At 36.4% G+C, this 17,622-nt stretch overlaps 1 protein-coding gene across 1 annotated transcript in view; it reads right to left on the reverse strand.

Moving 5' to 3' along the window:
• DCC (DCC netrin 1 receptor) overlaps positions 1-17,622 on the reverse strand; it is a 1,008,052-nt gene that overhangs the window by 122,037 nt on the left and 868,393 nt on the right. Inside the window, exons 16-17 of the mRNA XM_069467986.1 lie at positions 7,242-7,337; positions 1,590-1,822 (exon numbers count right to left, since the gene is read on the reverse strand). Coding sequence (XP_069324087.1) covers positions 1,590-1,822; positions 7,242-7,337 — 329 coding nt within the window. The remainder of the gene's footprint in view (positions 1-1,589; positions 1,823-7,241; positions 7,338-17,622) is intronic.

Consider the following 17,622-nt stretch of genomic DNA (forward strand, 5'->3'; position numbering starts at 1 on the left):
TGTCTTTTCTGGTAATGTTATCTTTATTTATAGTTCTTCAGAGTTTTGAATCTACGACTGTAAGGAAATGGATAGGGTACTTACAACGTATCTTCTATCAATGATACTATTTGGACTTGCCTGGAGAGTTTTTACAAATACCTGACCTAGCAGGGAAGAAGTACCAAAGAAAAAATTTTTAAATGCTTTTAAAATAAAACTGTTTTGTGATGAAATCTGAATCTTATGCCATTTAAAAGCTGGAAGACACCAGAGGCAGATCCAGCACAGCTACAGGAAGAAAGAGGCGGACTAACAACATTACTGGTGGGATTTTGCTGTAGCTCCAATCTGGAGTCAGAAATTCCCAAAGGATACTTTCACCTCCCCTCCCTGGAAATCACTAGTGGCTTGAGGCTGGATTCAGGGGGATGAGAGTTCAGTGGGAATAACATTGGATAAAGTATCAGGAGATCTAAATTCTCCCTGAGAGCTACCCCACTGGAGTGGTAGAGAAAAGAGATGAAACAGAGTACGAAGAAGGCAGAGTGTCAGGGCTGAACTATTTGATTCCTTGGTTGCGGGGGTGGCAGTTACGCTCTTATTTTCAAAGCTACCTTCTTTGTCCCTGGTCATCATCTTGCGAAGCTTTAAGTTTTAAATGTGTTTTCATATATTATCCCACTTGGATGACTTATGAATTCTTTCAAGTATATCTATTGAGCTGCCTATACAAATTCATTCCAAATTTTTATATATCAATAATATGTTAACAACAAATAAACCATGTTTTCTTTCAGAATAAACTGTCTCCACAATCTGCAGTTCTAGGTATATAGTAGGTGCTTGATAATCACTTGCTGATCTCGTTTTTGTCTACATCTGTGTATTGTCTACATATAGTAATGTTGTAGCAGGTTGAGGGGGTAACATAGTTGTCTCAGTATGTAAGTGCATGTAAGAATCACTGAGGCTGTCTGGTAGAGATTTCACTATGGTAATGGCAGTGCCTCAAATATTTACTTCTAAGGAGCTCTTAAAGAGTGTTATTCACATTAGCTAAGGAGGAGTGTGGAGTGTGGGTTTTCTTCACCACATGAAGGTGTTTGCAAGGTTAATTGAGAAAGTAGATGCTAATGGCTTAGAGTGCTAAGGATGTTATAAAAAATATCTTCAAGTTATCTATTATCAGTCATATTCTCTGTAAGGTGGGTCTTTGTGACATTAATAGGGTTGCCTTTGGAGTCAATCTAGATTCCAAATGAAAAGAAAGATACCAAAATCTACCCAGAATACTAACATGGAGCCCTGCTATTTTAAAGGGAAAATGACACTCCCTTTAACAGAATCAAATATAAGCTCAGCATCTTGTGGAACTCAAATAACATTTTGCAGCTCTTGATATTTCCCTGACTTGCCTTAGAATTGTTTCCTAAGATACAATTATTCCCATGTTAATTTTAGATACTGAGTTATTAAAATGCTTTGTTTTTTCACATAGAGTGACTGTAGCAAAATGACTCATGGCCATGCAGGAAGCATTTAAAACAACAAATTAAACAAATGACAGTTCAATTTAAATTTCATGCTATCAGTTAGAAGAACTTCACCTTATATTTTGCACTCGCAGAAAAGCTGGTTCTCCACCGGACAGTGTAGAGTCGCACCTCAGACGTTTTTTGGTTCTTAGGGACAGAGTTGTCTGCCCAGCTGACCCTCACAGCGTCGTGGGTAAGAGCCACAGCCTGTACACCTACTGGTGGGAGCATGGGGGTGGAGACATCTGGGACCGAGGTGGGGAAATCATCAATCAAAGGATAATAATCAACTGGGTCAGTGGGATCTGGGTTAAAAAACCCGCCAAATGAAATAAACAGATACATAAATAAAAGCGTTCAAAAATAAATATCAGTGGTAACACATCACAATGAGTTAAATGCATGGCAATAATGATGAAAGGGAACATGAGAAGAACAGAAAAAAAATGCAATTAATTCAATCGGAAAACACATTAGAAACAGTAATGCTACATTACAAAAATAATTGAATATTTTCTATAATTTACTCATTCCCTTAGACTGGTTTTATCAATTTAGCTGTCACTTCTAGTTATATTTTTAAAGTCCATTTTTTTTTTGGAATGTTGCACATTGCTTCTTAAAATATCCAGTATAGAATTTTTCAGTTTTATTACTGTATAGCTAAAGTAACAAGACAAAAAGGGGTTTCTGGTTTATATCCTCCTGAAAAGAAAATAAATGCTTATATGACACTTGTTTTGTTTTTCCTCCTCTTTCTCTAACTTGATTGGGTTTCTCTAATGCTTTCATTATCGCTGAGCTCGTATCTGCATAAATATTGTTTGGCAAGAAACCAACAAACAATAAAGAACAAAGCACCCTGAAATCCACAGCAACCTGTGTATGGCTGTGATTGCACAAAGCCAGAGTGACCAGGTACACATGGTCACATGGGTCAGTTATATATTTGAAAATTACATTTCAGATAGCACCTGGCATGGCAGGCCTTCTTAGATTGGAAGCCTTAGAGAAGGTGTAGTAGTGTGATTTTATCCACATTCTCACAGAGTAATTAGCTAAGTTTATAGTCTTGGCAGGCATCCCTATATCCTACATTCCTTGTTCTAAAATTTCAAGTTCAGTGGACAGACTTTATATTATTTAATGGGAAGTTAGGATTAAGTACCTGCAGACTGATGAAATGTGCACTGAGGTATATCCACGCTTTGATCCGTAACATAATGGGGATCTGCATAATGACGTGTATGTTTTACAAAATTTTCCAAAAAATCTTGTAATCATTTTTATGTTGAGGATATCAAAATCAGAGAAGCTTATGTTGTGGCCATAGTAACAGTCACATTTTGAGCATTTTATTTTATACTGAAGACATTTAATGTTTAAAAAAAATTTACCTTTATATTATGTAATATGTATTCCCACTGACAAAAAATATAGAGATGTGATAACGCAGCTCTGAGGCCGGGTGTATGATGACTTCTGGGGAGAGGAGACCTAGTAACATGCAGAGTGTCTGCAGCCGCGCACACAGGGAGTTTATATTTTTAAACAACCTAGTTCAAAGCAGAGAGGCTACTGGCTGGTTTTGACGATTGCTTCACTTTGTCCACCGCATTTCAAATGCCTATCCTCTATTCATCACTCTGTTTTCCAATGAATTATTTAGTAGTTTACTGGTCTGTGGTCTTTGGGGCAAAATATAAAACCAAAACCAAAAACATAACAAAAGGAAAGGAGAGAGAGAGACAGAGACAGAGACAGAGAGAGAGAGAAATGTGTGTTTAAAATTTAATGACAGAGCCCAGGCTTTCTGTATTTTCTCTGATGTCTCTTTTTGTTAAGGGCTCCTTTAAACCCAGATGGATTTATAAAATGATGAAGGAGGAACAGAAGACATTGCAGCCTCCACGAGGACCCCAGTCATTCAGCAAGTTTGTGTAGCCGCGGAAGGCGTTTCTGCCAACTCGAAGCAGGTGCGGCCTCGCTGTACCTGTTTCTATTCTCAGCTGGCTTTACAAGAAGAATGCTTTACCCTTGGGGGAAGTATTATAATTTACAAATTCATTTTTTGACCTATCTGTATTAGTGGATTACCTTCTCTTTTGTTTCTTCGCTTAATCCAGTTTTGTTGGTAAACATGTATTACTTTTATTATTTCTCACTGGTACCATATGTAAGGTTTGGAAATGTAGTGCTTCTACTTCAAGAAATGCTAATAGTCAATCCTGTCATTTCTGATTTTAAAATAGTATATTATTTATTATTCACAACCATTGTTATTGAGCTTCTTGGAGTTGGTTCCAGAAAGCTTCTCTCAAATTGCAAGCAATGGTGTTTGTTGGTATTTATAATGGACTTGCACAGTCCAGAAATTTCTACCCTTGGCCAAGTTTTTCTTTCCTATTTTAGTGAACGATTTTTTTCGGGTGTGGCTTGTCATTCCACTCGCCACTTCCACTAGAGCAGGGCTTTTTAATACAATAACCACTAGTTATAGAAACTATTTAAATTTAAATTAGTAAATACTAAATAAAATTTTAAAAATATAACTTCCTATGTTGCACTAGTCAAATTTAAGTATTCAATGGCCACAAGGGCCTAGTGTTTACCACATTGGATAGTGCAGATATAGAACATTCCCAGAAAAGCAGAACATTCTCTTGGATAGCAAGCACTACTATTAATACATATTGCATATTTTGCTAATTGTCTTTTTTTCCTCAGGTCAGAAAACTATTTGAGTAATTGAATTTAAAATGTTCTTTTGATGCTAAACAATTCTTTCAGTTTTCTTTTCCATATTCCTTAGTGCCTTACGTGCTGCTGATTTTCAGTGGTTACATTCAAAGGAGGGGAAAAAAGTTTTAAAACAGACAAAATATAGCCTCAAACCTTTGGCTAAGAAAGAAACCTATTCAATTCCTAATAGATGTTTAGGTAAGAGCCCATGAATTTTCAGTCATGATACAAAAGTTCAAAGTGAACTTTAAAAATCATAACACAATTTTACATCTAGATTTTCCTTCATAAAACATTGATAAAAAAATAGATACCAATTCGAAGCATGTATTTCATTATTCCCCTGATTTTTACTTGCCTTCTTCCCTTCCCTAGGCTCAAAATGTCTTGTTCTTGCAACAACAAGAAATGAAAGGCTTTAAAGCAAAAATGAAACTTTTAATGAATGCAGTTGGCCAGGTGAGACTTTCAACAGCTCTAATACCGATATTCCCAGTATGAAATGAGGATCCAGAGCTCACCATCTCTGAGCAGAAACCTTCACAGCCTGATGCTTATTCTAGCTTGAGGTTTTATTGCCCATGATATATTTTGTATTTACTTTATACTGGCCTTTTTAAAAGATTGCTCATGGGAATACTTTGCAGAAGCTTAGAGACAGAGACTATCTTTTACATGTCACTGACACATTTACTGATAGAGTTTCTCCCAGAACCTTAACCTTTGATTCCATTTATTTGTCCTTAGTTCTTCATGACATGTGGAAACACAATACAATAATTCTGCCACTTCCAGAAAAAAGCGTGTTCTTTTCCTTAGTAAAGACTGGATTCACATAATCCTCTTCAACACCGTAACTGGTTTTTCTTCAATAAGAAAATTCCTCACACAATTTTCAACTCTGGGAATCATTTCATTTCTCAAATTCATTAGGATTCAGGTCATATCAGAGATAAAAATTGTCTTATGGATCACTAGTGTTTTAGAAACCTTTCTGGGAATGCCATATGCTGAGAATTTTAAAAAATGACAACAAATGCTAAAAGGAAAGAGGTTGATAATGCCCCAGATGGTTCTTTCTGAGTGACTTACCTCCAGTTTATTTGAACTGTATTACCTTTATTACTACAACTTTCTGTTCGAAAACTGATTTTTATTTGTCACCTCAATGTTCTTCCTTTAGTGGGCTTTAGTTTTGGTAAGAGAATAAGAACTTCAAGAGACTGACCACAGTATCATTTTATGTGGCCTGATCACAAGCCAACGTCGTCGTGGCAGTGAGCAGCTTTCTCAGCATCTTTTACCACAGGCCGGAAAGAGGTGACATACTAAATGGAAATTATGGGAAACGCCAATAGAGTCAAAGCAGCCTGCTATCTCTCAAAGAATCCTGCTGCTGGCAGAGCAAGATAATAAAGGAAAACGAAGACCCCAGACACCCACCCACCACGTTATCTCTTAGTTTTCATCCTGGACCTATTTGCTTCATCTCCCTATATGTGAAGATGACATATTTGACAGTAAATAGTCTCTAGGGTAATTATTTACCCTTTTGGAGGAGTCATGAGCCCCTCTGATAACACAATGAAAGATATCTACTGTCTCCACAGATAAATGAATATATTGAAATGTGCCTCAAATTTTGTATCCTATTTTAGGTAAATCTTAGACCTTAAAAAAATGGCCAGAGATTCAAGGAGACTGGAATCTTTCCTTACAAGAAAATCTTGAAATCAGTAAAGTGATGGTATATTCCAGAAACCATTGCATAACAACTGTGAATTCACATAACAAGTGTATTCTCAAGATAGTCTATGAAGGGAATGTGTGCATTTGGAAAGCAAACTGCACAAAGCTCACAGAAATTTGGACAGTAGCAGAAGCCATGGGATCCCACTATTTATTTTATAATCATTTATTCCTACTCATCTGGACTCCAAACTCCAACAAAATTTCATATTCTTTGGTTCTTGTTATTAAATCTGGCACCTGCTATCTCAGACCCTTTATTTTCATCAAGGTGAAAACAACAAGTTAAATGAGGGCTGTGGGGTGTGGGTTTTGGTAGGAGGGAGAGTTCAAAGTATTAATTAGAGATGGAACTCTTGGGATTTATTTCAAAATTTCAGACGTAAGTTCATGGGGTGGCAGGAATAGACAAGTGACTTTCCAATGACTCTGAACAGCCCCACAGAAGTATTACTTATCCTATTTTGGAATAAGCTCAGCTTTACTAAAAAAAATTAGTCTTCAAAAATGGCTTGGATCTCACCGTCTTACCCATTCCCTTCTCAGTTTCTTGAGTCCTTTTGTTCATGTGTGCTGCCTTTATAGTCCAACTCACATAGGAATTCCTGGATGTGATAAACCCTTGAGTCAGCTACTCCATTCAATGTCCTGAGGCCCCAGGCATTGCTGGAGTGACCTGTAGGCCCAGCTCAGGAAGATGCCACCTGTGTCGGTCAGCCTAGTCTACACCACTCCAGGAGGCTAGCTCTCTCTTCTCATCTGAGCTTGAAAGGCCCTATGCAGAGAAGCGAGTGTTTATTTGGGCGTTTGGAAACATTTATGCAGCGACTCTCCTGCCTAAATGGCATTGATTTGAGACAAGATGTTCAGGAGAATGAAGAATGGTATCAGGATATGAAAAATAGGAAGCTATTGGGAGAAGAAAGAATGAGAGATCTATATTCTTTAAGTCTACATGATAATTTACAGACTGAATTCTTCCTATTTATTTTGAAAACCAAAGGAATAAAAAATTGTGTGCATGTGTCTGTGTATTCACACTCACACACGCACACATACATAAGGCACAAAAGATGACTGTATACATTATTTTTAGTTTTTTCCTTTGTATTTTGTTTTGTTTTACATTAGTTTTTCTTTTCTTTTTTCTTTCTTTTTCTTTTTTTTTTTTTTTTTTTACTGTAGCTCAAACATTGACTACCTTGTCACAGAGGATTAACAATTTTAGCTTACCTGTTATAGATCTGGTGGTGGCACTTTCATAAAGAGGAACTCCTTCTCCTGCGTTGTTAAAAGCTTTTAGGGAGATTACATAATGGGAACTTGACTCTGGAGAAAAACAGAAACAATACGAGTATGTCGATTTATTTAGTGTGCTGCAATACCCAGGGTAAACATTTTCCTGAAAACAAATTTAATATAATCTATTAAGTAAACTGTTGTTTAAAAATGAGTGAGTTGTATTCTGGGAAGAAAGCAGCAGTGGTGGTAATATAGATTTTTTTTGAACTTCCTCAAACCCCGTATGATAAGCGACTGAACCACTAGACAGAAAATCAAGAGCATTTAGCATTTACTACACAACTACGTGATAAGGTGTGCCCTCAAACCCTAAAATACAAGTGAGTGTGGTCAATCAACAGTCGCATGATCTGTGTGTTATTTACATCTATGTAAGAAAAATCAAAGGAAAGCGTCAAACCTGAAAACAGAATAATTCTACATAACTATCAGGTAATGCTGAAACATGCAGCAGAGTAGCTGGAGAAGAGCAAATATGAACACTCAAAACTGACCTGCAGTCTCCTCTCTGGGACAGGGACCAAAGTGGGAACAAACTGTTGGGAATGGGTGTGAAATCTAAGCAAGACTGAAGCAATGAAGGGGAGAGAAAGCCCAGATAAAATTAGGAGAGAAGAGTAACTATATTATAAGCTCAGAAAGCAAGCTGTAATACATTTTAGTCTATTTGAGAGACTGGCAAATTCATCTGTAATGGGCCCAGATAGTAAATATTTTAGCTTTGAAGATCACATTGTTACTGTCATGTATGTATCTGTTTGTTTACAACTCTTTAAAAATGTAAAAATGATTTTTTCCCCCTGTGGCTCCTCTAAAAACAGGACCTAGACCAGATTCCACCTGTGGGTAGTTCACTGAACCCTGATCTAATGAAAACAACAGAAAAGCGAGCTCTATGTATTTAGAAGAGCTATTTGAACTTCTGGAGGTGCAGAGAACCAAATCATGTAAATGCAAGCAACAAAAATTTGTTGGGGTAAAAATCCTTACAAAATTACCATAAGAAAAAAATAAAATAAAGAGGAGGACATCATTCCTACAGATAAGTACCAAAAAAAAAAAAAAAAAAAGGATCAAAAGTGGAACAAAAATATCCAAGAAAATAGATCAAAACTGCAATTTACTATTTCAAAATGAACTAAACAATATTAAGATAATGATGCCAGATATGAAAGAGTAACAGAAATCAGAAAAACTCAGAAGTGAGTGGTCATGACTCATGAAAGAATTATATGTAAATAAAAAACAATTTTTAAAATAAAGGGTAAGTATATGAACAAATATATACAAATGAAAAACAAACAAACAAAAAAACCAAAAAGAAATTAAGAAGAATAAAAAAGATTCAAGAGAAAATGACAGATATTAATGTTAGAGAAGAAAGATCTAACATATAGATAATAGGTGTCCTTGAAGAAGAAAACCAAAAGGGGGAAAAAATAGAATAAATACTAAAAATGTAATTCAAGAAAATTTTGCCAACTTAAAGTAATCTTTTAGACATCCAGACAAAAGTAATATATGACTTAGAATGGAATAAATTAGATCATTGTCAAGCTTTTTGACAACAACATTTTATGACAGAAGAAATTAGAGTAATTAACTTTAGATACTCAACATAATAAAATATAATTCAAGGATTTTATAATCAACAAAAGTTAACTTTAAGTATAAACGGTACAGTTAAACTGTTATCAACTTGCAAGCAATTGGGTAATATTGTTTTCTGATCCTAGACAATAAGCTTTAGACATACAAAATGACCAGAGGAGACATCAACCTAATAGCTAATTAGTGAATAATAAATTTAATGAACTAAGACTAAGTGAGGGTTAAGAGGAAGAGATTCTTTTTTAATGGCTACATGTTCTGATATTGTAGATATAATACAATTGTAAGACAAAATTAAGGAAGAGTAGGGACATTATATGCAAAAATGTTTCAATAATTATTAATGGTAATACTTTTATTATTGTTATTTTGAGACTAATGTTAATATGGTATAAAGCAAATGAGTGAACATGACATGTTCTTTTTCAATCGTTCCCTGTGTCCTTGGGAACCAGATTCTTGGTGTAGATGAAAGGACATACAGATGTAACACAGAAGACATTAAATAATGTCTTATGTTCCTAAAATTGAATTGCAAAAATAAGTTTAAACTCAAAAGCTATTTTACCTCTGTTCTAGTTCTGCCCACTAAAAACGTCTAGAAACATGGATTCAATAGCAACAAATATCCCTGGCATGCAGACTACAGTTTTGAAGAAAATACTTCCTACTGCAAGAAATAAGTGCTTCTTGCAGAACAGGTTGATTCCTAGTCTGAAGTAGGAAACGTACCAGTTGATCCTGAAACATCTTGACATACCAGCTGGAAAGGAAGCAACCAAGGACTAATAGAATCGTGTCAAAAGGATTTAGATGTCAATTTGAAGAGGCTCCCACAGAACAAACATGAGGATAATCTCAGCACACCAAAGAGTTACACTGCATTGAAACCCTTCAAATATACAAAAATGCATAAATCCACAAAGATATTTTAAATAATAATAATAGTTGGTCACTTCTGAGACTGTGACCTAAGAAAACAATTCTAGCAAGCATTAATAATTGCTAAGATAAAGAGAGACAACTAGACATTATGTACTTCCTGATGGAAGAACACACTACCCTCTAGCATCTTGCCAGAGGGATCTGAACTACCCAATATGAGCAAGTCTCCAGATCTAAACACCAGTTTTCAGAACATACAGCAAAGAAACATGTTGAACTCCAATTTATAATACTTCATTAAGCTATAAGCTTGTTGCATGTGGTTTTCTGTATCTGGGTTTTATATTTTAAAAATGAAAGAGTTTATCTCTGACAGGGATCTATGAAAAATGATGAGATGGATTTTTCTTCATAAACTTTGTATGTGACCTAAGTATTAGTGTTAAAGATATTGACATTCTAAACCACAATGACTCAAGAGTCACATGCAGCAAGAATAAAATAAGATTATCTAATATAGTCAAAGAGCTTCTATTCAGTGAATTGTTTCCTTTCAAAAAGGACATATTTATTTTTTGAAAATTCATGTTGTCAAACTAGTTTACTAATAAGAAAATAATCAATCAACAAGTTTTAAATTCTCATTGAGATCCAAGACTACTTGTAAAATATGGACCTGTTTTCAGATTACTATAATGACATATTTCTGGGCACAGAAAACAATGAAGGATATGTAAAATTGAGCAGTGAAGTATGTGATATAGCTTATGAATGGCACAAATTTATAGACCTGAAAAATTAGTGACAAATTGCGTATTTAAAGAAGACTTATGGCAGATACAGACTTTGAAGTAGGCTTGTGGAGAAGAGTAGAATGGAGAGATAGAAGGATAATGGGAAATGGAAAACATCACAGAGAGAAAGAGATAAAGAAGTGATGAAAATACATGTAGGTTGGTCTGCAAAATACTTTTTTTTTACTGGGGAAAATATTCTTTCTAGTTCTTGCAGTAGAAACAAAGGCTGATTTTAAACATATGCTTCACTATGTGACAACAGTATAAACATTTTTGTTAGGCTTGATCCGTATGAAATTTTCTTTTTTCAGGCTCCAGTTTTATTTGGTTCAACCTAACACATCTGTATATTTGTATTTATCTATATATGTCAGGGGAGTGAGAAAGAGATAGAAGTTAGGTTTTGTGTGTGTTTTTATAAGTTAGTTTAGTTTAGTTTTTTAATCAGAGAGAGAGAGGTATTTGCCCACAGTGTATGATGAACAATAGGGCTGAGAGGATCTTAGGAAGTGTATGATTCTTCTAAATAGTGGTGGAAATCTAAATTTTTATGTCAGAATCATCAAATTTTCAAGTGTTGACAGGTAATTTAAATAAACAAAATAATTCTATGCTGGTAAAACAAAATATATATCTCTGGACTGAATCTAGGCCCGTGGCCACTACATTATAACCTTGGCTAGATTCCTACATACAAAACTACATCAAATAGACATACATTCGTGGAAAAATAGATACTGAAGTCTAGCCTACCATAGTTAAGACGTCAACCATAAGATTAACAGCAACAAATTAGAAACTCCAAACTATGGGGTAAGGAAGGCAAATGTAAAATATTAAAATAGGTGTGCATTTATACTAGCAGATAGGGTATGATTGTTTTATATTCCCATCTCCAATTTAGATTAGAATTCAGAGTTAAGAATGTTCTACTTGATGAGAAGTTTTTGATTTCCTCTGCAGGGTTAACAGCTAAAGCTTACAGGTGGTCAACACAGCCCCTGAAACACTAACTTCATGCCACCTCCCAGCTCCCCTGTTTATACCCCCTTGAACAATATGCTCTGTGAAAGCTTCTGTAACAGTACTGCATTATTGGCTTTCAGTCTGGAAGTCCATATTATTTATCATTGAAAAATAATACCTTAACTGGTTCATTCGCATGTTACTGGTTTGCATTTTTATCTTAGCCTGAATGACAACACCACGTCCACCTCTATGTGTTATATGACTCCTCTTGAGCAATGTTTCTCATTTTTAAATCCCCCTGGCCTGTAAATGTGAGAAAACTGTCATTTCAATATGGACTCTTGCTAATATTGGTACCCATCGAATTTCTAGTTGTTTGAGTAATGCCAGCTTCTTTCACTTCATGTTTAGCCATGGTATAGAGCACGCTAACAAAGAGCCTAGAATTTTATAATTACTACCTGTTGGGTTAAGGAGTTACACCAACTGCTAAATTCCACAAATCCCTACTATGCTGTGCACACCTTAGAGGATGTCAACCTTAAATTTAAATAAAAAGTAGTAACTGCTTAAACCTGGGAAATGTAAACAGATTTGCAGTGGAGTTGTAACTAGTATAAGAATATCACTTAGAGCTAGAAGGAGTCTTGGAGACCTTTGAGTCCAATATTGTCTTATTATCCATTAATAATTTGAGGCTCAGGTGAGTTCACTGGTTTTCTAAAGTAACACAAAACTACCTCGGTGATCAAAGGCCTAGGAAGACTACACAACCCCTTTCATCACCTTTTTCAAGGAGCTTTCTTTTATGCTTTTCATATTTTACTTGCTTGTTAATGTCTTTTGGGCTCTTTATGACCTATTATGCTTTTGTCAGATTGCATTCTGGACCTAGTGAGGAAATAATAGAATTTCTTTTCTGCTTCCATAAAGCTTGATCCAATACTGAATCTACCTGAACAGCAATAGAAATATTATTCATTTACTGGTTAACTTGTGGGATATATTGCTTTGATCCCCTTTCATATCATGATGGAGGCATCTTGCTTGAAAGCGTGTTGAGCGGAAAAGATCCTTTAAGTGCAAATTGGGAGCAAGAGAGAATGAGGGTTTTCTTTCCCTCCATACTTAACACAAGTGTAATTTAGTAGCGCACCACTAGAGAGCAATGTGGAACTATTTTCCTGCACATGCTCAGAGCTCTGAAACTTTACAATCAGTAAATCACGAAAGAATTGCCCAGAATTGCTCCCTCTGTAGAAGCATCAAATGAGTTAAACACATTTAATATTAATATTATCGTGATGAATTCCAAATGAATTAATCATTAATTATGGTCAGACCCCTTTGTTCAGGAATACACTTAATGACAATTGTGACAGTAAGTTTATTTTATGTATTTGCTGAAATGTTGCAAATATATAGACTTGAAAATTAGTCAATTGCCTCTGCAAAATAAAGCTCAGCAGTATTTCCTCTTTTGAATTCACTGTGATTGAATCATACTGAAACGATTTGGATTTTGGTGGATGTCCATATGGGAATTATTTTTTAATTACGAATATTCTGAGTTATTCCACAGGGTTGAAATTATTGATCAAATTTTCATCATTTTTTTGACCAATCTTTCTTGTAGAACACATCAGTGTGGGATAAAGAAGGCTGAAGCAATACTTAATAACTCTTTGAGCATCCAAAATAGACGGCTCTTGGCCAGCATCTTCTCCGTGGCCAGGCAGAAGGGAAATAAATGCACATTTATTGATTACAGGGGTTGTGAAAGACAAGGAATGGGTAATCAGGAGAAGCCTTGGTTCTCCTTCCCCAGAGACTTCATAGGTGGGAGACTCATTATTCTAAGAGCTTTTGTTAAGGCCTCCCTGAAGGTAGGAGATGAATGTGGCTCTCTGGTGCTCAGGGAATGAATCGGGAGATTTGCAGACAGCTCTTCGGGGCTAGATCAAGATTCTGTACTTGGTAATGAAGGCCAGGAAGAACATCATTATTTTTAATTAATATTTTGTGTGAATTAAATGCCAGTCACATGTGCCAGAATGACAGTTCATGGTCCTTTATTCATTACCGATTATGTACTCCACTCAGTGGCCCCCTTCATGCCAACTGCTTTTTGGGGCCCAGTCTCTATATCCCTGCATCTTTTGCCCTCTCTGTTAGCACTGCCAATAAGTCAATTAGAGAAAATTAGAGTGGTAGCTGTTTTGCTAATGCAGATACCTGCTCATCGCAATGAACCAGGGCTACTACATCCACAGAATATAGGCCATTGGATTGCTGTCAGCTGGTAAATATTACTGGACACCTTTGACCCCACTGGACCTGAACTATTTAATTAAGTGTAATGGGTGGAGAGCAAACACAGCTGATTGCATTGATCTCTTAAAAGGATGAGCAATACATATTTGAGAAAGATGCAATTTATAAAATACATTCAATTTTACTTCATTACATATACTCCTGTGTAAACTTAATTAATACCTAATCTAACTAGCACCCTAATAAAGATTTTCTTCTTTACTTTTCTAGGAATAGTGTCCAAAGAATGGTCAGATTATAACACGGTTTGCTCATTAACCAGTCTTGCAGGTAACTAGCCACTCACCTATTCAGTGTGAGAAAGTATTTGAGTCCAAGGAAGAAAAGCTAATTTTTCTTTAATTCACTAAGGTCTATCACCAGGAATGAAATTAGGTAAAAAAAACTTAATGAGAAATATTTTAGGCTGGGGTAGATAGAAGGTGCATAACAAATACTTGTTGAATTGATGAATGTATGAGATACAGAAAGGCTAAATTGCTTATCGAAGGTCAAATAGCAAGTCCCTAATCAATTTGAACATGGAACTCATATTTCTTGATCCCAGATTGCACACTCTGATACCCGTAGGTGCATAAAAAATGAAACCAAAGACATTGAATGATGCTTCCTACTCTCACTTGCATATTCACGGTCAAGTCTTCTTTGTCCATTCATTTATTCATTCACTCATCAATTATGGTACATTTTCTGTGTGTAAGACATGGTTATGTGTTTTCTAGAGTACATGAAAATTAAAAATAAAACAAAACCAAAACCAAAGAAACCCTTATTTTCCCTGATGAATCCTTTTAAATGGAGAAACTGTTGAAGGTTAAAAAAAAAAAAATCAGAGCAAAGTGTTCTGGAATCAGGACAGCATTGTGGAGAAGGCGGCAGTTTTGCTGAATCCACTGATAAACAAAGGCTGGGGGAAAAGAATGGAATAAGCAAATGCCAGGGAACAGTTTATAGTGGTTGTAGCATCACGCACATTAGAATCAAAGCTTGAAGATAGTGGTAACAACAACTCCTCCTCCTCCTCCTCCTTACTTGTTTTCCACTTCCTCCTAGTAGTAACATTCATTGGATATCTAATTAGGCTCTTTACCTGACATCCCTTATTTCATTTAATCCTCACGTTCATCTAGTGTTTGGCATAAAGTAGACAGTCAATAAGTATTTCTTGGATGCATGAATGATTATCTCATTATTATTGGTAGGTGACTGCTACAGTTTGAATGTGCTCCTCAAAGTTCATGTTTTGGAAACTGAATCTCCAATGCAACAGTGTTGAAACTTGGGAGCTTTAAAAGCTGATTAGGTCATGAGGGCAGAGGATTAATGCTGTTATCTCAGGAGTGGGTTAGTTATTGCAGTTATTGACCCTTTTCTGATAAAAAAATGAATTCTGCCTCCTTCCTCTCTCTCTCCGCCCCCTCCCCCATCTATCACATGCATGTTATCTTGCCCTTCTGCTTCCCATCATGGGATAGCTCAGCAAGTAGGCCCTCTTCTGATGCAGGCCCCTTGACTTTGAACTTCCCAGCTTCCAGAACCATATGAAATAAATTTATTTTCTTTATAAATTACCCAGTCTCAGATATTCTGTTAGAACAGCACAAAATGGACTAAGATAGTGGCATAATGTCTAATTCCAAAGCTCAGCCTCTTACCCTCTGCACTCCTTGTCTTTTATTGAACAACAGATGTGAGTTGAAGAACATTTTCAACAAGTTCCAAACTGTCCTTTTTAGGGAGATTGATTCCTCAGAACTATGTAGTCCAGGAAAAGTGAAAAAGATGTTGAAAGTAGGTGTACTACAGAAGCTATTGTAGTTGTCCAGGCAAAGACCACAGAGGCCTGAACTGAGCTGGTATAAAATGAATGAAGAGCGGCCGGGCGTGGTGGCTCACGCCTGTAATCCTAGCACTCTGGGAGGCCGAGGTGGGCGGATCGTTTGAGCTCAGGAGTTCGAGACCAGCCTGAGCAAGAGCGAGACCCCATCTCTACTAAAAATAGAAAGAAATTATATGGACAGCTAAAAATATATATAGAAAAAATTAGCCGGGCATGGTGGCTCATGCCTGTAATCCCAGCTACTCGGGAGGCTGAGACAGGAGGATCGCTTGAGCTCAGGAGTGTGAGGTTGCTGTGAGCTAGGCTGACGCCACGGCACTCACTCTAGCCTGGGCAACAGAGTGAGACTCTGTCTCAAAAAAAAAAAAAAAAAAAAAAAAAATGAATGAAGAGCAAAGGGTGGGTGTGAATAACATAATTTGTAGATATATTTGGAGGGATAATGGAGAAAGGCAAAAATTAAGAATGACTTAGATTTTGAGTCAGATAGTGAGAGGAAATTATTGCTAGGACTAGGAAGTCAAGAGGGGAGTGAAGACATTTCTGCTCTGCCATGTTTGATAAACGGGGAGGAAAGGGCATCATAGATAAAATTGCCTGCCTTGGGCTCATGTTCATGGTGTAAGAATTGTATATAAATAACCTGTGCTATGGTGGCCTCTTTCTTTTGACCCAAAGAAAGCAAAGCATCTATTCCAAATACTCTTCCCAATATTATAATTGCTTCTCTAGTTTTTTCCACTGAATTAACTAGTCATCTTGGGGTTATTTAGGCTCAAACTGGAGATTATCTGCTTAGTGCCGTTGGCCTTACTTTGGTGAGTGCTACCAAATTTACATAGTATTTTCCATCATATTTAGGAAAGGCAAACTTTTTCATGTGTACTGTGCTTTGACCTTAAAAATGATTTTTTTTATCAGTTATCTCAACATTGTTACAAGGCAGATAAGGAAGGGATGATCATTGCATTTCAGACACGGGGACACTGCAGTCCAGTTGCAATGACCTTGGTGAAGACATGTGTAAGAACCAGGTGCCTTGTTTATGCTCAGGTTTTCTCCTCCATAGTGTCAGAACTAGGTATGGGCTTTTCACTGGACCATTCTGCAGAGCAGTCTTTGGTCACCAATTAGAGCAAAATAAACATTCCTTACCTGCTTCGGTTGGTAAGCTGTGCTTTGGCAGAGAGCCCTCAGAGTCAGAGAAATGACTGAATAAATGCTTAGATTACAAAGCACTACAAGCAGCTTACAAACAGTGCACTTAATGAAATGATTTTTGAGCAAAGCTTTACATCAGGAAATTAACCAGAGACAATATAAGCAAACACTCAGGTTTTCCTTTTTCATTCACAGTTCTCAAAAAAGATGGATTTATTTTTGCTTCAGTTTGACCACCTAAGGTCTCAATAAGGAACACAAATACTGTTCATGTAGTTAATTCGAGCAAATCAGCAATCATTTTAGTTTAAAAAGTCATCCAAACTGACTCCTTAGACTAAAGACTAAATAAAATAAAGTGGCTTTCGGTCAGGAACTAAAAGAAGAAGTGTATCTTCTACAAATGATTGTCATCCCTTCCTCTCCTCCCACTTCCTTTATCCTTTTTCTTTACTTTCTGGTCACATTCTCTTTCTTCTTCTCCTAATTCATTCCTTTGGGTTTCTGGGAGAGAGGAATCAAGGAAGTAGAAGAGCATAGAAAACAGAAGACATGAAGAGAGGGAATGTTAAGGATATATATACAGATAGGCTGAGGAAGGAGTATCAGATGTCCGTATAACGACAAGACTACTTGTTTATGAGGACCTGCTGCACCAGGCATCCACCCTGAAGTGTTTCACTGGACTTATCTTCACGGGAACCCCAGGAAGGGG

The sequence above is a fragment of the Eulemur rufifrons genome, chromosome 5 (assembly GCF_041146395.1).
Source record: "Eulemur rufifrons isolate Redbay chromosome 5, OSU_ERuf_1, whole genome shotgun sequence".
Classification (NCBI taxonomy): Eukaryota; Metazoa; Chordata; class Mammalia; order Primates; family Lemuridae; genus Eulemur; species Eulemur rufifrons.